General features: G+C 42.8%; 1 protein-coding gene and 1 pseudogene across 1 annotated transcript in view; both read right to left on the bottom strand.

The window, feature by feature from the left end:
- Positions 1–5,984: 5,984 nt before the first annotated feature.
- Positions 5,985–10,835, bottom strand: LOC105517480 (annotated as a pseudogene).
- Positions 10,836–18,856: 8,021 nt separating this feature from the next.
- Positions 18,857–23,767, bottom strand: part of SF3B1 (splicing factor 3b, subunit 1, 155kDa) — a 66,320-nt gene continuing 61,409 nt past the window's right edge. The window contains exons 23-25 of the mRNA XM_011949988.1: positions 22,938–23,210; positions 19,852–20,068; positions 18,857–19,344 (exon numbers count right to left, since the gene is read on the bottom strand). Of these exons, the coding sequence (XP_011805378.1) occupies positions 19,186–19,344; positions 19,852–20,068; positions 22,938–23,210 (649 nt within the window). The 3' untranslated portion in view covers positions 18,857–19,185. The remainder of the gene's footprint in view (positions 19,345–19,851; positions 20,069–22,937; positions 23,211–23,767) is intronic.

Raw genomic sequence — 23,767 nt, 5'->3', positions numbered from 1 at the left:
TACCTCAGCCTCTTGAGTAACTGAGATTATAGGTGTGGGCAACCACGCCTGGCCAATTTTGTATTTCTATTAGAGACAGGGTTTCACCATGTTGGTCGGGCTGGTCTCGAACTCCTGACCTTAAGTGATCCACCCACCTTAGCCTCCTAAAAGTGCTGGGATTAAAGGCGTGAGCCACCTCGCCCAACTGCTTTAGTAGTTTCCCCCTGCACCCCCCCCAACCCGCCCCTGAGACAGAGTCTTGCTCTGTGGCGCAGGCTGGAGTGCAGTGGTGCAATCTCGGCTCAGTGCACCCTCTGCCTCCCGGGTTCAAGCGATTCTCCTGCCTTGGCCTCCCCAGTAGCTGGGATTATGCCTGGCTAATTTTTGTAATTTTAGTAGAGATGGGGTTTCACCAAGTTGGCCAGGCTGGTATAAACTGACCTCAGGTGATCTGCCCACCTCAGCCTCCCAAAGTACTGGGATTACAGGGGTGAGCCACTGTGCCTGGCCTGTGCTTCAGTACTTTTGATGTGAGAGGTATTTATTGTTCATGCCTGACCATAATACCTGTATGTTATTAAATTATCTCTCTTTCTCTTTCTCTGTCTCACACATACACACACACACACACACACACACACACACACACACACACACACATACTCTCTCTCTCTCTCTGATCCTTCTGGCTAAATCAGTTTTCCAAATCTTTTGACTTCTGTCCTACATAGCAGCTCCACCTGATTCATAAGCGTCCAGTCTTTTTTTCTCATTCACACTCTGATACTCACAGTCACCTCACAGCCCTCAGACTACAGATCTTATGGGTGTCAACTTCTCCGGGGTGCCTTTCTAGATACCCAGGCTGGATTCTTTGGAAAACAATGGATGAAAGAGAAAATGAAGGGTGAAAAAGGAACTTTCCTTGCTCTTTCTTCTTGAGGACTAGACCAGCATGGTGAACAGGAGCACTTTCACAGGCAGTCAGGGCCACCGTAACAGAGAAATAAAAGCTCTTGCTCAGGTAGAGAAAGAAAAAGCAAGATCCAAGCTCACACAATTCCACCTCTGATTTAACTCCAGAAAATGCCTGAGGCCAATTCACTTAAGACTTATTTAAATTTTATAGCTCATTTTTACTACAGCATTGTGAGCCTCTTATTCTGCCCAATTTTGTCATATTTCAACAAATGAAATGGGATTTTGCTGTTAAGCTGCCTAAAGAACAGAAACATTTGCTGAAGAGAAATACAAGAAGCCAAGGAACATAGACCTGGTTATTATTTCTCATCATTATCACCCAAGAACATCTAGCACACCTTTTTCTTCTTCCTTGTGAGGAAGCTGGAAGCTTCAAGGCCCAAGTCTGAGCCACATGCTTTTCATTTCTTGACCTCCTCCCTGGGCCTCCACAACACCTGCTGCACACACAAAGGCTCCATCCTCTGCTTGCAGACTCAGGCCCCATCACTTCTACCATTTTTTCAGAAGTAAATGAGGCATAAAAAGTCAATACTCTGCATACATATCAGCTCCAAATAATAAACATTTGCCTGCTGGCCCTATCCATTTCCTTGATCTGTACTGACCCTTGCGTGGCTCCAAACCTTCTCAGCTTTATGAAGCACTTTCACGTTCATTAATTCAGAGTCCTCTCCCTAAACCTGAGAGAAGGGTATCCTTCTCTTTGTATTACAGAACAGAAAATGGCTGGGCAGAGGGGAGGTGACTGGCCAAGGTCACACAGGTCAGTGGCAGACCCAGAACTGTAACCCCCAGTCCAGAGTTTATTTTTCTATAACCTGTACAAGGTTCTCCCTTGTTAGAGTAAGGACATACGTAAATCTGAGCCTTACTGGGCAATGTTGGGTTCCAGAAAAAATAGTCTCAGAAGCCAGTCACGGTGGCTCACACCTGTAATCCCAGCACTTTGGGAGGCTGAGGTGGGCGGGTAGCTTGAGTTCAGAAGTTTGAGACCTGCCCCAGCAATATGGCAAAACCCTGTCTCTGCAAAAAAAAAAAAAAAAAAAACACAAAAAATGAGTTGAGCATGATGGCACACATCTGTAGTCCCAGCTATTCAGGAGGCTGAGGTGAGAGGGTCAACTGAGTCCAGGCAATGGAGGCTGCACTGAGCTGAGATCGTGCCACTGTACTTCAGCCTAAGTGACAGAGCGAGACCCTGTCTCAAGAGAAAAAAAAAAGTCTCAGAAGATGCAGAATGAAGTAGTGCTAAGAACTCAGGCTATGGAGCCAGAGAACCAAAGTGTGGATCTGAACTCTACCTGCTAATAACTGTATGATGCTGTGTAATTTCGGGAGGCTTCATTCACACAATGCTTCATGTGAATTGCTCCCCCATGTGAATGATGACTAACGTCTTCAGTGCAGGTGTCTTGGGAATTACATGACTTCCCTGTGACTCAATAGTTCCATTGGGGGCATAATGAGAACTATTTCCAAGGCTGTCATGGCAACTGAATAACACAAAGCCTACAAAGAGCAGATAAAGCCTGGCCCAGTCGCAGATGCCCCAGATGCCCTGTCTCCTTTGAGGACGATTTCCCTCATCCCCACCCCACTGCATATTATCCCTTGTTGTGGAAATGCTTGCCTCTAGTGAATGGCTTCCCCTCCACGCCCTCGGCGACTCCCACAGCTGGTTCATCCCATAACCTATACTGTGTCAGGCACTGCACTAAGCCCAAGCATGCATGCTCTTCCTCGATCCCCATGTTGCAGGATCTCCCCCACCCTTTCACTAATCCAGACCCTCACTGAAGAATGAACACCTCAAGTTGCTCCAGGAACACCTGGATAATGGGATTCTCATCTCAGTACTGCCATTAACAATCAAGGTGACCCACAGGCCCGGGATGTCGCTGCTCTGAGTCCCAACTAATTCATCTACCAGGAAAGGTATCTTAATACCTGTCCTGTCCCTTAAGAGAATTGCTGTCTCTATAAACAAGATGAATCATGTGAAGCCGTAAATGAGAGCGGGGAAGAAGGTGAATTCAATGTAAGAGGCTCTAAGTTATTGTTGAAAGAAATGGCCAGGCTCTTACTAACTGCCGAGAACCCTATTTTAAAATTTACCTCTGGGTCAGGCATGGTGGTTCATGCCTATAATCCTAGTACTTTGGGAGGCCAAGGAGGGAGGATCGGTTGAACTCAGAAGTTCAAGACCAGCCTGGGCAACATAGTGAAAGCTTGTCTCTACAAAAAAATTAAAAATTAGCTGAGCATGGTGGTGTGTGCCTGTAGTCCCAGCTACTCAGGAGGCTGAGATGGAAGGATCCCTTGAGGTCCAAGAGGTCAAGTCTGCAGTGAGCCATGATCACATTGTGCCTGTACACTCCAGCCTGGGCAACAGAGCAAGACACTGTCTCAAAAAATAAAAATAAAAATCTACCTCTGAGGGCCGGGTGTGGTGGCTCACGCCTGTAATGCCAGCACTTTGGGTGGCTGAGGCGGCCAGATCACTGGAGGTCAGGAGTTTGACACGGGCCTGACCAACGTGGTGAAACCCCATCTCTACTAAAAATACAGAAATTAGCTAGGTGTGGTGGAACAGGCCTGTAATTCCAGCTACTTGGGAGGCTGAGGCAGGAGAATCGCTTGAGCCTGGGAGGTGGAGGTTGCAGTGAGCCGAGATGGCACCATTTCACTCAAGCCTGGGTGACAAAAGCATAGCTCTGACTCAAAAAAAAAAAAAACTTCCTCTGAGAAGTACAAACAGAACCTGACAGTACTGGAGGCAGAAGTCTAAACACGAACACACTAAGAAGTTAGAAACCTTCATGTAATGTGCTATGCAGTGCTAGAAAGGAGAACATGAGGGAATTCCCGCTGAACCATAAGGACTCCTAGACTAAGGCGGAGACAGACATCAGAGAGCCTCGGGATACCCTGCAGACCTCTTCTGTACTCCTCGTTTCAAGGTGACCATGTGGACTGAGGGCCAAATTACTGCCAATCAGATCCAGTCCACCTGTATATCTCTTACCTGTGCAAACCCATGGGCAACCACATGGACTCCTCCCTCTTTTCTTTCCCCTGCCCTCCTTTGCATAGCTTTAAAGAATGGAAAAGTAGCAGAGTCCCTGAAGTTAGATGTGGGATAGTACATGTTTCTGAATGCACATTCCCCATGGAGTATATTTATGGGACAACTGGGTGTCATATATGACTTAGAAACTCCCCTAGAGAACTAAGATGTGAACAGGCCAGAGATGTTCCTTCAATTCCACGTGCGTGTGCCAAGCACCTGCTGCCGCACACCAGGCCTGCACTGGGCACTGGACATAGAAAGGGGCAGAAAGCATGAGCCTGGACCCCCAAGGGTTCATGCCATAATGGGTGGGGCAAGGAGGATTTTGGTTCTGGCTATTTGCTTTCATTATTATCTCAACTGCTTTCATTGGTTTTTTGGTTTTTTTGTTTTGTTTTGGTTTTGTTTGAGATGGAGTCTCGCTCGTGGCTCACTGCAACCTCTCCCTCTTGGGGTGATGTGATTCTTGTGCCTCAGCCTCCTGTAGCTGGGATTACAGGCCCTTGCCACTACGCCCGGCTAATTTTTGTATTTTTAGTAGAGACAAGGTTTCATCATGTTGGCCAGACTGCTCTTGAACTCCTGACCGCAAATGATCGCCAGCCTCAGCCTCCGAAAGTGCTAGGATTACAGGAGTGAGTCGCCATGCCTGGCCTAGGTTTTTTTTTTTTTTAATTATTATTATTTACTGTGTCTTTTTTTTTTTTTTCCAGGATGATGGGGGTGAGGGGACAATAGCCCCAGCATCTGGTCATGATTTATAAATCTCCACATTCTCCCTAACACCAGCTGGAAACACTTCATGCTCTAGCATCATTTTACAAGTTGCTGGCAAAAAATAAGCATGCATCTTATTTAAAGACTGTGATAAAATGAGAGAGATGGTTATTTGCCTTATTTTTTGTCTTTTTTTTTCTTTTATAAAAACAGTAAGTTGTTTGCAGTGCCTTCAAAGAATGTTAAGTTAATAAAAGCCAGCCTTTACCTTAAAGTCTTTCTTCAACAGTGAGGTTTGTCAGATACCAAGGGCTGGTTTCTCCTGAAAATCATTAAAGGTCTGGCGCCAAAGGTGTGCAAGCCACAATTAACCGGGGCCAGCCTTTGTTTTCCTAGGCTCTGCTGCCCCCTGTCAGAAGCTAAGAATATTACAGGAAATAGAATATTTTGAACAATGGTTTTCACAGAACAGCAGTTTTAGGCTCTATCAGGTGATGAAATAGAATACTCTCCCATCTTGTGAATGAAGACCAAAGAATTATTTGCTTAAAAATATGCCTATTTGCTTGGCTGCTTAGAAGTTCTTGTGCAACTCCCAGCAGTAATCACCTGTCTGAAATAATTCAGGCGGCGGCTGTCATTCACTGAGTCCATCTGCACATGTACAGGGAGCGGCAGACGGGTGCTGGGGGCGTGAGGGTGAGTTGTGTGTCCATCCCACGTCGTCATGCTGTTCACAGACCATCGGGGAAGACGAGTGAACAGACGACTTCCACGTCGTAGAGCGAGGGAGAAGTGTGTGCGCCCCAGGTGCTGGGGAAGCACACAATGCAGCACCTTCGCCAGGGGTGTCCTAATGAAGTTAAGGAGTCCATTCTCAAAGAACCAGTGGGGACCACCCAGCTGAAGGGGAAGCAAAGGGCTTTTCTGGATAGTGGCAACTGCATGTGCCAAGGCAGAGGCCCCTGGAAGAGGGTGGCAAGTTCTGGCAATAGGAAGAGGGGACTGAATTTGCGGTGGTCCTACTCTGAACACCCCAGCTGCTACTCCGCTGCCTGGCAACTGGTGGTCCCCGGGCCACTTCGTCTCCCATTGCCTCAGTGTATGGTCAGGTCAGAGGCCAAGACAAAGGCAAGGAAAAGGGACCCTGGAGGGGATCCAAGGCACACTGAAGTGCTGGCAGTTGCCTTGTGTTCTGCATGCATCCTTTTTTTTTTTTTTTTTTACTTTATTAAAATACTGAGTTTTATTTCACATGTGTATTTTTGTCTCCCCACCATTTCCATGTCTGACCACTGCTACTACTATGTCCTATCACAACATTCCATACATACTTAAAACCAAGCAAAGGGTGGAGCTCCATCTTTAAAAACTAAACAGGCATTTTGGACAACACATTCTTGACAATGGAACCTGGACAACACTTATCACACATGGTAGGGAAAGTTCTCACTCTGCATTATAAAAACGACAGCCAGATATCAACTATTACAGAAATGAAATAAGACGGAAAGTTTTTAACAAATTGTTTAAACTATTTTCTTAAAGAGACTTCCTCCACTGCCAGAGATCTTGAATAGCCTCCTGATCAGTTGTACGGAAGCAATTCTTCACATAATTGATGAACTTGGCTTCCACTCTGCGAAGAAAGCCACCTTTTTCTATACTTGCTTGCATTTTTGCTTTAATGTCTTCTACAGAACTAGGTCTTTTTGGTGTTTTAGGAATTTTTCCTGTTTTTTGAAGGATTCTTGTCCTTCAAAAAACCTCTTGGTATTGATGATGGTTTTGAGTCTTTTCCATTCTGATTTGACTTTTGTGCATTTGTGGCTCGAGTATCTCAAATAGATTTTTTCACTGGTGCTTTTTCTTCAGCTTCCTCATCATCAAAATCATCATCTTCTTCATCATCATCTTCAGCAGCAGCAAGTTTTACTTTTTTCTGTGGAACCTTGCTACCACCTCCAGGGGCAGACCACTTTCCTGATATACTTAAGAGTTTCACATCCTCCTCCTCTTCATCTTCTGACTCTGCATCTTCCTCCACAGCTACTAAGTGCTGTCCACTAATATGCACAGGCCCTGAACCACACTTCAACTGTAAGACCACTGGTTGTGATTTCAAAGCCCCCAAGGGAAACCGTTGGCTGTAGAGACATTTTCATTTTTCGTTTTTGTTTTTGTTTGTTTGTTTGTTTTGAGACAGAGTCTCGCTCTGTTACCCAGGCTGGAGTGTAGTGGTGCAATCTCGGCTCACTGCACGCTCCGCCTCCCGGGTTTACGCCATTCTCCTGCCTCAGCCTCCTGAGTAGCTGGAACTGCAGGCGCCCGCCACCTCGCCCGACTAATTTTTTTTGTATTTCTAGTAGAGACGGGGGTTTCACCGTGTTAGCCAGGATGGTCTCGATCTCCTGACCTGGTGATCCGCCCGCCTTGGCCTCCCAAAGTGCTGGGATTTACAGGTGTGAGCCACCACAGACATTTTCAAAGTTGCCAGTGTTACTTGAATTGGACTACCTTCGTAATTCATTGCCTCTGCTTCAACAATGTACAATTCATCCTTTGCACCAGCCCCTAAACTGACGGTTCTTCAACGTAACTGGTGCTCGTTTTCATCATTTTCCACCTTAAAGTGATCATCTTTGTCGGCCTTTAGTTCACAACCGAAAAGACGTTCTGGGGCCTCAGGGGGCTCGTGTCCACATGCATCACATCTTCCAACAGGTGGCGGCGGCATGCACTTCGGTGGGAAAGAAGGCGGACGGAGATAAACCAACGCTGCTCCAGAGAACAGCCGCGTAGGACAGAATCATATCAGGAATGTTCTGTATGCATTCTGTCCACATCCACAAGAGTTCAAATATTTTGCTATCTGGCCGGGCGCCGTGGCTCACGCCTGTAATCCCTGCGCTTTAGGTAGCTGAGGTAGGTGGATCACTTGAGCCCAGGAGATCCAGAGCAGCCTGGCCAACATGGCAAAACCCCATCTCTAAAAAAACACAAAAATTACCCGGGCATGGTGGTATGTGCCTGTAAGTCCCACCTACTCAGGAGGCTGAGGTAGGAGGATCAGCCGACCAAGCCCAGGAGGTTGAGGTTGCAGTGAGCTGAGATCATGCCACTGAACTCCAGCCTGAGCAACAGAGTGAGAACTTGTCTCAAAATATATGTGTGTGTGTGTGTGTGTGCGCGCGCACACTAACTGAGGACACTATCTCAAAACCTGAAGAGAAAGGGGATCACTAAGTAGCCAACAGAGATTTGGACATAATCAGAGCTACTGTTCACAAAATGACACAAGGAAACACCAAGCGGGGAGTAAACAGTGATCATCTGTGGGATTTGAAAACTCAACCTCCAGGAAACACCTAGACTGATTGTTCATAAAACTATTTCCTTTGCCCAGCTGCCCACTGTCTGGGAAGTGAGGAGCACCTCTGCCCGGCTGCTGTGCAACGCTCCAAGTGTGAAGAGACAGCCTTGTGTGTGATATTTCTGCCCTCCCCAAGTTTGCATTTTCAACATTAAAGTTTACTTTTTAATTGAAAGTTTTAAATTGGAGAATTAAAAAAAAAACTATTTCCCCTCAGTCCTGAACTTGTTTCACCTCATGAAACCAGTTAACTAAGTGACAAAAGAAAGTTTTGTCTTTATCAGAGTACACACACATGCCAAGGCATTAATTATTTACAATTTTCCATTATTTATCTCATTTCCATTTAGTGCCTCATCTTTCAATGAGCCATATGTTTTCCCTTTGAACAGGGTTTTGGCAAAATTTTTCCATTTTTTTCTGTCGCTGTAATTCATTCTCTATCAAACGTTAAATATTCATTTATTTCTATACTCTGTAATAAGGTTTTCCATCCTTCTGGTCTCCTGGTGACTTTGACTTTATCAGTCCTATTGAATTTTGGTAAGAAAATGATACCCCTTAAAAAAATCATATACTTCTCATTAGCTCAGAACAACAGGGTTGAAAACTAATTTTGATAGTTAAAATAGCTGAAAATAGCTGGGCACGGTGGCTCAGACTTGTAATCCCAGCACTTTGGGAGGCTGAGGCGGGCAGATCACGAGGTCAGGAGATCGAGACCATCCTGGCTAACACGGTGAAACCCCATCTCTACTAAAAATACAAAAAAAGGCCGGGCGCAGTGGCTCATGCCTGTACTCCCAGCACATTGGGAGGCCGAGGCGGGTAAATCACGAGGTCATGAGATCGAGACCATCCTGGCTAACACGGTGAAACCCCGTCTCTACTAAAAATACAAAAAAAAAAATTAGCCGGGTGTAGTGGCGGGCACCTGTAGTCCCAGCTACTTGGGAGACTTAGGCAGGAGAATGGCGTGAACCCGGGAGGCAGAGCTTGCAGTGACCAGAGATTGCGCCACTGCACTCCAGCCTGGGCAACAGAGTGAGATTCCGTCTCAAAAAAAAAAAAAAAAGAAGCTGAAAATAACACTGAATACGTGCATCAGTGGCAAGAGCATCGGCTTGGAGTCAGACCAGCCATGCTTGAAATAACTGCACCATCAATTAACCTCTCTTAGCCTTAATTTTATCATCTGTGCAGTTGGCATAAGAAGTGTCTACTTCTTAAAGGTGCTGTGAGAAGTAAGTGAGCAAATGAATGCTAATGCATTTGGAAATTATAAAGCACTAATCAGATGTAAAGCGTGTTCTTAAGTTACTTATTGAATGAATGTAGGTTTTATAATTTTTCCTTTGAACACAAAGGTTCTAATCATGATGACATTCTTTTTTAGACATTGTCTATTTGCACACATCTCACCAAAATCAGGAATGATTTTCTTCTCTTTGCTAGGCCCCAGTTAATTGATTCTTGTTAAAACTAACAAGATAAGCTGGGTGTGGTGGCTCATGCCTGTAATCCCAAGACTTTGGGAGGTCGAGGCAGGCGGATCCCTTAAGCCTAGGAGCTCGAGACCAGCCTGGGCAACATGGCGAAACCCAGTCTCTACTAAAAATATAAAAATTAGCTGGGTGCAGTGGCATGCACCTGTAGTCCCAGCTACTTGGGAGGTTGAGGTGGGAGGATCACTTGAGCTTGGGAGGTGAAGGGTGCAGTGAGCCATGATCGTACCACTGGACTCCAGTTTGGGCGATAGAGTGAGACCCTATCTCAAAACAAAAACAAAAACAAAAAGCTAGCAAGACAAAAATTTTAGGCTGGGCATGGTGGCTCACACCTGTAATCCCAGCACTTTGGGAGGCCAAGGTGGAAGGACAACTTGAGCCCAGGAGTTGAGACCAGCCTGGGCAAGATAGGGAGACCACCATCTCTACAAATAATAATTTGAAAAATACCCAGGCATGGTACACGCCTGTAGTCCCAGCTACTTGGGAGGCTGAGGTGCAAGGATCACTTGAGTCTGGGAGGCTGAGGCTGCAGACAGCTATGATCATGCCACTGCACTTTAGCCTGGGCGAAAGAGTGAGATCCTGTCTCAAAAAATGAAATAAATAAATAAGTAAATTTCAGCACACAAGAAAACAGCACTGCATTCAAAAAAGATTTTCCTTCTTCTTCTTTTATTTTTTCTCCAAGACAATATTAAGTAATAGCTGTCATGCATCCCTTTTCAGAGCAATTGCCTGTTTGTTTCCCTGCCTTGTCACGTGTATACATGATCTATTGGGGTGGCTGGGCAGAGTGCTGCAGCTCCAAGCTCCAGAAACAACACGAACAGCTCACCCGTCCCAACTCCTCATATGGAAAATGTCCATCCCCACTCTGTCTGCAAATCTAATTAACCAGGGTCATTTGGAAGATTTTCTATAAATCATTTTCCCCTGGAAAATACGGAATATCCTAGATCCCTTTGTGGTATAAAAAAGCTATTTTTCTGACTAACACCCTCTAGACCTTTAAAGTAAACTTTTAAGGAAAGAAGCAAACAAGCAAGTAATCCGAAGAACACAAAACTAGTTTGATACTGTTCCCTTCCACAATTGTCCCAGCTCTTGGGCAGTGGTTGTCTAGCTTGGAGGCAGCGATCAGCAGGGGCCACAGTATCACAGTTAAGGAGGTGGAAGAAAGCACCTGGGTGGGTACCATTACGTAGTCTGAGCGTCTTTGAACTAATTCAGTTCTGAGAACATTTGCTGGATAAGTTATTTATATATCTATGATCTGGATCAAGGAAATGAACTAGAGATATTGATCTTCATGCAAGCATGGTTCAATTCATGCCATTTCCCTACTTTAAAATCTTCAATAAATACTTGTGGATAAGTGAATATTGAATAGTCAGTAGTTACCCATTGCCTGTAAGATAAAGTTTAAGAATGGCCTTTAGAGAGTGATGATACCGTCTGGATCTGTGTCCCCACCCAAATCTCATGTAGAACTGTAATCCCCAGTGTTAAAGGTAAAGCCTGGTGAGAGGTGATTGGATCACAGGGGTGAATTTCTCCCAATGGTTTAGCCCCATCATCTTCTCGGTGCTGTTCTCGTGATAGTGAGTGAGTTCCTGCCAGATCTGGTCGTTTAAAAGTGTGCGGCACCTCCCTTCTCTCTCGCTCTTGCTCCTGCTCTGGCCATGTGACTGTGCCTGCTCCCGCTTTGCCTTCTGCCATGATTATGTTTCCTGAGGCCTCCCTAGAACCCAAACAGATGCTAGCACCATGCTTCCTGCACAGCCTGCAAAACCATGGGCCAATTAAACCTCTTTTCTTTTTAAATTACCAAGTCTCAAGTATTTCTTTATAGCAATGCAAGAACATACTAATACAGAGGCATTCCATAATCTGAATCCAAAATACCTCTCATCCATTCATTTGTTCGATAAATACATACTGGGTGCCTAGGAAAGGAAGTACTGTACTTGGCGCTGTAGATTCAGATTTGAACAGACACAGCAGATACTGGCCCTGACTTCTTGGGGCTACATCTGATCTTCCGCTATTTCTCACCATTTGGGCTGTCCCCGCACCCTATTTTCTTAGACGCAACCCAAGCTTTCCTAGTTTCACTCTTTTGCCAAGGCTCTTCATTGTTCCTTTCAACACCATATATGCAATTCTAACTTTTCCCTAAAAAGTATGCCCTCCTCCTGAAGCTCCCACCTAATCTCCTTTCCCTCCTCCTCCCATGTGAAGGAAGGTCCCAGGTGAAGGAAGTTTTCCCAGCACCTTACAGGGAAGGACCTTTTCAACTATGTTTATAGTATTAATAGTTAGCAAATGCCTTATAGATAGCTGGCACTTAGTAAATATTTGCCAAATAAATGAATGAAGTCCTCGTGATTTAAATTGTAGATACTGTGTTTACGCCCCTGAGAAACATTTCTCAAACCTCCTTAAAGTTATCATCTCATGAACTCAAAAGCCAAGTAGATCATTTGTTCATGATTACTCAATGCAATTAAAATATATGGCTGGGCACAGTGGCTCACACCTGTAATCCTAGCACTTTGGGAAACTGAAGCAAGAGGATCACTTAAGCCTAGGAGTTCAAGACCAGCCTGGGCAACATAGCAAAACCCCAGCTCTATAAATAAATAAGCCAGACACAGTGGCTCATGCCTGTAATCCCAGCACTTTGGGAGGCTGAGGCGGGCAGACCACTCAAGCTCAGGAGTTCAAGAGCAGCCTGGGAAACATGGCAAAACCCTGCCTCTACAAAAAATACAAAACTTAGCCTGGTATGGTGGCATGCGCCTGTAGTCCCAGCTACTTAAGAGGCTGAGGTGGGAGGATTGCTTGAACCTAGGAAGCAGAGGTTACAGTGAGCTGAGATTATGCCATTGCGCTCCAGCCTGGGAGACAGAGCAAGACACTGTCTCAAATAAATTAATTAAAGAAAAAAAAAGTAAAAACCCCCATTAGAAAATGAAAATATATTGGACTATAGATCTCATTTGTTTAGCATTTGGGGTAGAATCATGTCACTAGTCCCAGAGAAATAAAACTTAATGGGTGTGCTTCTCAGGTGCTTCTAACCACTGAATGACACTAGTTCCATCTAAAATGATTTGAAGATTTAAAGAGCAAACATATATATATATTTTTGTTTGTTTTTGTTTTTGTTTTTGCTTTTTTTAGACGGAGTCTTGCTCTGTCACCCAGGCTGGAGTGCAGTGGCATGATCTTGGCTCACTGCAACCTCTGCCTCCTGAGTTCAAGCGATTCTCCTGCCTCAGTCTCCCGATTAGCTGGGACTAAGGCATGTGCTACCATGCCCAGCTAATTTTTTTTGCCTTCTTAGTAGAGACAGGGTTTCACCATGTTAAGTCAGTCTGGTCTCGAACTCCTGACCTCAAATGATCCACCCGCCTTGGCCTCCCAAAGAGCTGGGAATACAGGTGTGAGCGACCATGCCTGGCCCAAATCTATGCTTTTAAGTCTTCAGCTAAACTCACACCAGTCCCCTAATTCTCTTTCCTTCTGCTGCACCTGCAGATCAATCCAACCAAATACCTTCTCTAGCCAGCTGGACTGTTGAGCAGTACTAAAGAATACCCTGCAATCTCTTGGGATTCCCAGACAATCCAAACATCCCTGATGAGTGCCTTTTATTTCCTCAAGAGTTATTTCCAAAGTGCTTGCTCCTCAAGCCACCTGCCAATCTCCATCCCTTCTAATGTCAGCAATAACAGAGGTCTTTTCCCTCATGATAACAGGCCAGGAGCAATGGCTCGCACTTGCAAATCCCAGCACTTTGGGAGATCAAGGTAGGAGGATTTGCTTGAACCTAGGAGTCTGAGACAAGCCTGGACAATATAGTGAGACCCCATATCTAAAATAATAACAACAAAATAACTATGTCAACAGCAGCAGCCATTACATTTATTAAGTGCTGTGCTTTGGCATTTTGCTTTATGTACATTATCTTAGCTCATCTTTACAAGGACCACCACTTACTTAGGTAGGTACTATTATTATCCCCGTTCTACAAATTAGAAAGCTGAAGCATAGAAAGGTTTAAAAACTTGCCCAAGGTCACATAACCAGCTAGTGGCATGTCCAGGTTACAAATCCAGGACTGACTGCAGAGCCAACAGTTAAACCTATACTGTGTTGACTTCCTGTTCCACTCTTCTGTCAGGGCACAGAGCCAGGATTCCCAAAGGCTTACCTGGCTCCCCCAGGCAACCTCATGCCAGTGTCAAGACAGTGAGCTCTCCTCTTCCAGTCCAAGACTCTCCAACAACCAATGTCAGTCAACTAGTCAACTAGTAAGCAGCAGAAGCAATATGGAGATACACCTACAAGGTTTAACTACATTATGCTGACCTGCTTTATTGGAAAAAGCAATGGATTTTGTCAAAATTAAAAAGGCTCCCTGCACCGTCTAATTTCACCCAGGTTCCAGCAAAGTACCTTCCTGGAAGTGTTTTGATCACCTCTTGGCTATCTGTGTCTATGGCCCACTTGCTTCCACACCCAAATAGGCATTTCCATCCCTTTTTTACTGTGTTATTGCCACATTGAGAATGGAGTGGCATACTAGTCTAGTGCTTCTCAATTTTAATGTACATGAACCACCTGGGTATCTTATAAAAATGCAGTTTTTTTGGTTTGTTTTTGTTTTTTGAGACGGAGTTTCGCTCATTACACAGGCTGGAGCGTAATGGTGTGATCTCGGCTCACCACAACCTCCACCTCCCGGGTTCAAGCAATTCTGCAGCCTCAGCCTCCCACCATGCCTGGCAAATTTTGTATTTTTAGTAGCGATGGGGTTTCTCCATATTGGTCAGGCAGGTCTTGAACTCCTAACCTCAGGTGATCTGCTCGCCTCACCCTCTCAAAGTGCTGGGATTACAGGCAAAGCCACCAAGCCCAGCCCCAAAATGCAGCTTCTTATTCAGGTTCCGGATGGAGCCTACTAGCATGTGTTTCTAAAATCCCCATGTGACATTGATACCAATCTCCAGGCCACACTTGAGTAACAATGACCTAGATATGTGGCATGTGAACAGTTCTTCCTTGGTGATCATCTTGTTGCTAAGTGATTTTCTTCCCAAATGTATAAATTATATTCTGCTTCTGTGACCAAAACTATGCAAAGCATCAGTTTATACATTACACATTATACATACTATAGACACCCGAGTGTCCGTTAAACTTTACCAGTTTCTTTCTGCATGAATTTTTTACACAAGTCTCATTTTCCTCAGTGTCCACTTGTTTCTAAAGCACCAAGAAAACTGTTTTGAAATTCTGACATGCCATAGATGAATTTTCATGCCTATAGCCCACGATATTCTTTTTCCTTATGGACTCAGGAAAGATGTTGCTCCTCCTTTTCAGGAAAACCCTTCCATCTGTGCCTGATTTCCACCCTTCTCCACCTCATTACTCATTCAAGCAATCGCCCACTTTGTTTAGCTCATTAGCCTCCTCCTCTGTTTTATCTAGTCCAAACTTCTCTTCAGCAATACTGCTTGAAAATTGTCTCAAGAAATTCACTATTTAAACACATAAAAGCAAAATAGCAAAAATTTTAATTGTTGAATTTAAGTGGAAAATATACGGTTGCTCACTGTAATAGTCTTTCAACTTTTTTCAAAGTTTGGGCAGAGTTATAGAACAATTTCTTCTATTTAAGTTTTTTCCTAGCACAAACCTATTTAGATTAAATCCCCTCACCAGCCTCTCAGCTAACATGTTATTTCCTTCCAGAACTTCATTAATCAGCCAGGCTATAAAAAAGTAACTGTCCAACATAAGGCCCGAGCATGTGCTTTTAGGAAAATCTTTCTAGAATTCACAAAATAAATTTTAAAACTTATTCTAGCAGGAACACTAGAGATGTCACTGACTACACTCACTACTCTGATTTACTTATTCCCTCCTGCCTACAATTGACTGCCTTACAAACCTACATTCTCTATCAAGTCTCATTAAATTCCCTCCATGGCTTCCTATTCAAATTTTTTAAAAGGTGAGGAAGGGGTTTCTGTACCCCGCCTGCCCTCCTCTTCCAGCCATACCATATAACCCACCTATCGCCAGCTCACAGGTAAGAATAAAAAGCTTGAAGACCAGCATCCCAAGTGGAGCACCAAGCCACCTCCAGCACTCCTGCCCACCCAGCTCCCAACTGTCACAAGATGCTCTGAGGACCAGTGTGGGGTCATCTTACACATTTTCACTGCTTACTTTCCCCAAGACTTATGCGGAGCTTTAGCCCAAGGTAGGCATTTAAGTATTTGCTAAGTTGTATTTCTATTACTTCCTAGATAACTGCTGCCTAAAATCAAATGTTTTATATATCATGCTTTAATTTTATTAAACATGTAAGTTCTGCTTAAACAATGGTCTAAGGCTAGCTCAGTGGTTCTCACCCTAGGAAGACTTTGCCCTCCAAGAGACATGAGACAATGTCTGGAGGCATTTTTGGTTTAACACTGAGATGAGGGTGTGCTGCTAGCATCTCATAGGTAGAGGTCAGGAACACTGCTCAACATTCTGCAAGGCACAGGACAGCACCCCCACAATAATGACTTACTGATTCAAGATGTCAATAATGACAAGGTTGAGAAACCCCAGGGTAGCTGTAGTGTTTTCTTTTAACCTTAGGGGATTTGAAAGCCACTGGAAACCAAAGAGCCAAACTGAACCTATGTGGCTGCAACTTTTTTAGTTTCTTATTAAGAAAAAGTTCTCTGGTTTTTCAACATTAAGTTCCCTTATTTTGAAAACAACCGAAAGAGCTCAATATTGCAAAAATGGCACCACTACAACAGAGTGCAGTGTGATAACAATACAGAGTCAACTAAGATTAAAAATTGGTCTACTAAGACTTTAGATATAATACGTTTTATTCATCTAGTGGTACTTGGTGCTCACAGGGCACCGTACAACAAATTTTAAAAATACAATATGAAAAAAACCAAACAGCCAGAGATCAATTCCATTAGAGGGTGATGGCCCACAGAAAAACCAACAAAGGTCCACAGAAAAACCCACCCTGTGTCCTTAAGAACATTTCCTTCTTAGTTTGGCTTTAAGAAACACCAAAAGAAAATACGAAAGAAAAGGTCTTTTAGAAGATAGGTAAAACTTCACATAGCGTCTTCCATGTATCACAAAATGCTTTCCTTATTTAATAATAAGCACATAAAATAATCCAAGTACTGTGAGCCTCTATTTGGTCTCAATTTTTTAGGTCATAGCTTTCACTACTTCCCTCCTGTCCTCAAATTATTTGCATCAGCAAAAAAGTTACTTAAGGTGTTAACAGTCTCCTTTGCTCCACACTGCCACTACAAAGCCTATTTTCCATAAAAAGCCAGAGGCCAAGCAAACGTAAGCTACTAAGTACTTGAACTGAAAATATAATTAAAATTTCCAAAGTGATACATCATCAAATTTTGGCTTTGTAATCTATTTGTATTCAATTCTCTCAGTCATTACTGAAGGTCATTTGACATCAACCATAGAGAGCAGTGAGAGTTAAAGTTGCATAGAAGTACTGCTGAAAACTTGTAACAGAAAGATGAGTTTGGTGTGTTTAATTTTACTACATAGTGACATATTTTCAGAAAGTTGTCATACAAGGAATGATGAGGAATTACAAATCCAAGTTGGAAACCGTTAATGCTCACTATCGATTTGTTGAAAGTCAATTACAAGCTGTTTTCTTTTTTTTTTCTTTGAGACAGAGTCTCGCTCTGTCGCCCAGGCTGGGAGCAGTGGCACCTTCTCGGCTCACTGCAAGCTCCGCCTCCCGGGTTCACGTCATTCTCCTGCCTCAGCCTTCCAAGTAGCTGGGACTACAGGCACCCACCACCACGGCCAGCTAATTTTTTGTACTTTTAGTAGAGAAGGGGTTTCATTGTGTTAGCCAGGATGGTCTTGATCTCCTGACCTCATGGCCCGCCTTGGCTTCCCAAAGTGCTGGGATTACAGGCGTGAGCCACCGCGCCCGGCCACAAGCTGTTTCTTAACTAAGCTTCTGAAGCAGGAACTCCTCAAGTGTTAACAGGCAGTTTTACTTACAGTAGTAGTTATATGCTAATGCTGCTTGCAGAATTTATTTTCTCTTTAGCCTTCACAGACGTACTACCACATGGAGACAAAACAAAATAGTAAAAATAGTATAGGTAGTAAAAAGGCCAATACCAAGAAATTTGGGGCCATAACATTATAAAAGGTTGAAAATATACTTTACATATTTGCTAAAAAAATTAAGTCTAGTACTGCCTTAATGCTTGGTTCCTCTATTATTAAATGGCATTTCATTCAGTTTATGCTGAACTCTTAGATCAACTTATTACTGAATACAAAGCTAAGGAAACCTAGACATTTTAGCTGCTGCCACTGTATATTATCACAGTACATAAGGAATCCTTTTTTTTTTTTTTTTTTTGAGACGGAGTCTCGCTCTGTCGCCTGGGCTGGAGTGCAGTGGCCGGATCTCAGCTCACTGCAAGCTCCGCCTCCCGTGTTTACGCCATTCTCCTGCCTCAGCCTCCCCTGTAGCTGGGACTACAGGCGCCCGCCACCTCGCCCGGCTAGTTTTTTGTATTTTTTAGTAGAGACGGGGTTTCACCATCTTAGCCAGGATAGTCTCGATCTCCTGACCTCGTGATCCGCCCGTCTCGGCCTCCCAAAGTGCTGGGATTACAGGCTTGAGCCACCGCGCCCGGCCAGGAATCCGTTCTATCAGCATTACTTAGGTATCCTCACTCCTAATAGGCAGAAAGCAGTTTTGAAGTAAAGTTAAATTCCTCACTTGCTAAACACAGCAGACCTGTCAAGTATTGGACAAGACTTAAACCACTTCCTTTAAACATGTTCATAAAGCATTTTGAGAAATCAAGAGATGAAAGGCGCTATGTAAGTACAAAATATTCAAGACAGTTTAGCAAAAGTGCTACTTTTCTATGATGATGGAATGGTTGTGCTAGTTTGAGGGGAACACCTCCTGAGGCTACTGTTCTTGCTGTCATTATTAACAGAACAATGGAATTTTGACAAAGATGCCATCACTTCATATAGTTTTTATTCGGCTAACTACTTTCTATTAACCAGGTGACAGAAAATGAAATTAAGCCACTTATTCCACATAAACCAATACTTTATCAAAGTTCCGCATTTTACAAGTCATGTTCAAAAAACACACACAGATTAGCATTTTGTACACAAATGTTTATTTCTCAATTAAACATTCCCTTTAAACACAAGGAATGAGTTCTAAATCTTCATAAAGATGAATTAAAAATGAAATCCCTCCAGTATAGTGTATGTAATCACTGTGTTCTTGGTCACTACTGGCATTTACTGCTTAACATCAAAAACAAAGACAGGTTATTTAAAAATCATGCTACTGGATTTCTAGCTCTTCCTCTATGACCAGTTCTACACTGATCTGCAATGTTTAAAAGTTTACATCACCAAATCAAAGCAAGTTTAAGGTGTGAAGTAGCTGTGCATTAAACACAAAATAAACAATAAAATTATAAGATATAGTCAAGTTCATAACGAATATAGGTGTTCTTATCATCGTTGTAGATTCTTGGGTAATGTGCTATGAGAGCATCCTGGGAACCAATGTAGATGGAGTTGTAAATTTTCCAATATACATCTCTGACTTTCCGGGCTGGGTGAAACAGACCCTAAAATAATAGTGAATAGTTACATTATTTCAATTTTCAAGAACACACATAACCTTAACAAAATTAACAAATCATAAAGATATGATTCAAAATTATTTCCCTTGGGGAGTGGGGTGGGGGCTAGTAATTATACAAAGCTAAAATGGAAGAGACAAAACTCACTCCCCTCCTCACCACACAATTGTTCTACCATATGGCACAATATACAATATATTGATAATCAGGAAAAGTAACTTAATTCAACACACTACTTTTCTTGCTAAGTAATCTTTTAAAAATCTTTAACTTACAGGGAGTGGGGAGAAAGGGGAGGGAGAGCATTAGGACAAATACCTAATGCATGCGGGGCTTAAAACCTAGATGATGGGTTGATATGTGCAGCAAACCACCATGCCACATGTATACCTATGTAACAAACCTGCACATTCAGCACATGTATCCCAGAACTTAAAGTATTATTAAAAAAAAAAAAAATTCACCGATTAAAAAAAAAAAACTTTAACTTACCTGTAAACAATACTGCAACATTCTACATGGTCCAATAGCAACTCTCAGACCCTCTAGGGCTCCCATAACTGCCTGAATTACATGAGGAGATGTCTCAAACACATTGGGCCATACATAGTTCAACAAGTGATTCAGCGAATCTTCACAACCAAATCCATAAACCCCAAGTGACATGTGCTGTACCACTGCACTAGCCGTCTGTCTGTGTACAAGGTCTCTATAAGGGAAGAGAAAGAAGTCCTTTAAGATACGGTCTTATAAGAAAGGGGAAAAAATCCTTCAAGATATGGTCTTAGTTTTACAGGAAATATTCACCTGCCCATTGGAAACGAAATTACTAATTCAGTGCACTAAATAGATGTGAAATCATCCTAACATTTCGTGTGTCTAATATATCCTTTAGAATAACTAATGCTTCCACTTGAGAACTTTTGCTTTAATGACTCAAGCTTCACTATCGCTCAACAATTAAGCCATATTTTCTAATTAACTTTTTTTTTTTTTGAGACAGAGTCTCACTCTGTCGCCCAGGCTGGAGTGCAGTGGTGTGATCTTGGCTCACTGCAACCTCTGCCTCCCAGGTTCAAGCAATTCTCCTGCCTCAGCCTCCTGAATAGCTGGAATTACAGGTGTGCACCACCACACCCAGCTAATTTTTGAATTTTTAGTAGAGATGGGGTTTCACCATGTTGGCCAGGATGGTCTTGATCTCTTGACCTTGTGATCTGCCTGCCTCCGCCTCCCAAAGTACTGGGATTACAGGGGTGAGCCACCACGCCTGGCCTTCTAATTAACTTTTAAAAGGAATATGAGCAGGAGGGCTCTGTGAAGTCTTGGCTTTATTATGCTATTAAAGAGGAGGTATGTAATTCTAATGTATGAATAATAAACAGTAATATCTTATTTTAAACTTTTTTCTCTTTTTAAAAAGTATTTTTCAGGCTGGGCACGGTGGCTCATGCCTATAATCCCAGCACTTTGGGAGGCCGAGGCAGGTGAATCACCTGAGGTCAGGAGTTCTAGACCAGCCTGGCCAACGTGGCGAAACCCCGTCTCTACTAAACATACGAAAATTAGTCAGGCACTCTGGCACATGCCTGTAATCCCAGCTACTCGGGAGGCTGAGGCAGGAGAATCACCTGAACCTGGGTGGCAGAGGTTGCAGTGAGCCGAGATTGTGCTGCTGCACTCCAGCCTAGGCAACAAGAGCGAAACTCTGTCTCAAAAAAAAAAAGAAAAAAGAAAAATTATTTAAAAAAATTTTTATTGTTAGAGATAGGGAGGGCCTCACTATGTTGCCCAAGCTGATCTTGAGCTCCTGGGGTCGAGTGATCCTCCCACCTTGGCCTCCCAAATCATTTTAAACTCTTGATTATAAACTTAAATCTTTACAGTACTTCAGATACTGGTATATAATAGGTAACTAAATTAAAATTAAATTCCCTTCTCACGTAAAGTTTAAGTTTCAATAACTCAATCTGGGGAGAGGAAGAAAAGATCAACAATTTTTTCAAACCTACAGAAGTAACTATCATCTATGTTAACTGAGTTTATGTTCATGAAAAATCAATCGGTTATTCATTCCACAATTATTCAACCAAGTATGAGCTCATTGGCTAACACACTGGGATTTGCAACGGGTATGAAAATGAGTTTCCAGACCAGGCACGGTGGCTCACGCCTGTAATCCCAGAACTTTGGGAGGCCAAGGCCAGTGGATCACAAGGTCAGGAGATAGAGACCATCCTGGCTAACATGGTGAAACCCTATCTCTGCCAAAAATACAAAAAATTAGCTGGGCATGGTGGCACATGCCTGTAGTCCCAGCTACTTGGGAGCTGAGGCAGGAGAATCACTTGAACCTGGGAGGCAGAAGCTGCAGTGAGTCGAGATCATGCCACTGTACTCCAGCCTGGGCGACAAAGCGAAAGTCTGTCTAAAAAACAAAATGAGTTTCCACACTTTGCTCCAAAGATAGTAACACAGACCACATCAAAAGAGAAAAATACTTGTATTTACTAATATTCTTGTTTTTCTTATTTATTTTAATAATGTCACTCAGCATAAGAATGAAGGAATGAAGCCGTATTCCTCATTAATAAAATTTCCAGCTGAAGTATTCTTTTTATTTAGTAATTTTCAATGGAATTACTCCCTCCACTTCTTAGTACACAGAACAAAGTTTTTAACTGCAGGTGACATACATTAATGACTGCACTATGGTCCTCACGCACTTCTCACTGAGGAATATGGAGCAAGGGTGATTTACCCTCATATTTTTTAGCCCTGGGCAGCCAGGCTTTTACAGAGCACAATTCTTACTTTGCTTCCATGTCTTGCATATACGCTTTCTGGTAACTTGTCAAGTCTCCCTTTCAGAAGGTTATTAATGAATAACTTTAATCTGTACACAAAAGTATGTGAATGGGCTCTGATCTGAGTAACTTCTCTCTCCTGAAAAATAAAGAGCCAGTGAAACAGTTCTTTCCCTTACTATGCCTGCACTTTCCTTTGCACTTTCTTCAGTTACTTCTGTGTTTATGGCTGTGCATCAGTCTAGATGGTAAAAGGTATTAGCAATCTGTCAAATAACTCAAACAGTACTGTACTGGTGGTCACCATCTGAAACACCAGGGACCTGCAATAGGAAGAGTGTAGCTCTGGCAGGCTATGTTCAGTAATTCAAAGGCTTAAGAGAAACCTGTCCTTTACCTGCAATAAAAAGCTAAAAAGATCGGGTCTCTGCCACACTGATTAGCTCCTGCTCATCATGTCCTCTAACTATATTTGACCAATTTTGAAAACAAAAGATTATCAGTCAACCCTTTACAAAATGTATTTAGTTCAACAGATATGAAAAGAGATTTAAAGGGGGTGGGGGAACTTGAAAGAAAGTCTGGGGAATCACTACAGTGTGCACATTATTTTAAAATAATAAGTCACATTTACAATGTCCCAAGACTCCAGGCTAGCATTTTTTTCTTTAACTACATTACAGTAAAAAGTCATCTAATAACTATTTCAGGATGTTCTAAAATGAAGGAAGAGTTATAATTATTTTCTTGTAATCAGTTCAAGTCACTTACCTATCCATTAAAGCATCTTCAAGTAACGGTGTTACAGCATAAATGTAGTCTTTCCCCATTTCACCAATATATTCAAACAAGAAGGAAAGTGATTTTAACACTCCATTTTGAACATTCAGTTCAGGAACTCTGTATTCATTCATTAAGGCAGGGAGTACTGTGAAGGGTGAACATGTTTCCGCAACAATAGCTATTGCTACAGTGGTACAAACTCTGTTCTGCCTTTCTTGAACTTTGAGGTTGTTTAGAAGTGTAGCCAATACATCATGAGGGCTGAAAAAAAAAATGGGTCAACAAGCTGTTACATTATAAGTAAAAAATTTATGGAAGAAAAAAATGCATAAAGATGAAAACTTTTAAATATTAATAATTACAGGGAACTCAGTAATTTTATAAAACGCAGTACTTCCAAGTCATTGGCATTGTTGTTTCTACATTAAAATTTCATATAAATTAAAAGGTCAGTTTAAAAAAGTTAACTCTGAGAAGATCAGAGGTCACAGCTGTACAAATTTTAAAAATTTTGGCCGGATGCAGTGGCTCACGCTTGCATCCCAGCACTCTGGGAGGCCGAGGCAGGCAGATCACAAGGTCAGGAGTTCGAGACCAACCTGGCCAACATAGTGAAACCCCATCTCTACTAAAGATACAAAAATTAGCCGAGTGTGGGGGCACACGCCTGTAGTCCCAGCTACTTGGGAGGCTGAGGTGGGAGAACCACTTGAACCTGGGAGGCAGAGGTTGCAGTGAGCTGAGATCATGCCATTGTACTCCAGCCTGCGTGACAGAGTGACACACTGTCTCAAAAAAAAAAAAAAAAAAATTTAAGT

The sequence above is a fragment of the Colobus angolensis genome, unplaced genomic scaffold (assembly GCF_000951035.1).
Source record: "Colobus angolensis palliatus isolate OR3802 unplaced genomic scaffold, Cang.pa_1.0 Scaffold30, whole genome shotgun sequence".
Classification (NCBI taxonomy): Eukaryota; Metazoa; Chordata; class Mammalia; order Primates; family Cercopithecidae; genus Colobus; species Colobus angolensis.
This window is presented reverse-complemented; position numbering and strand designations above follow the sequence as displayed.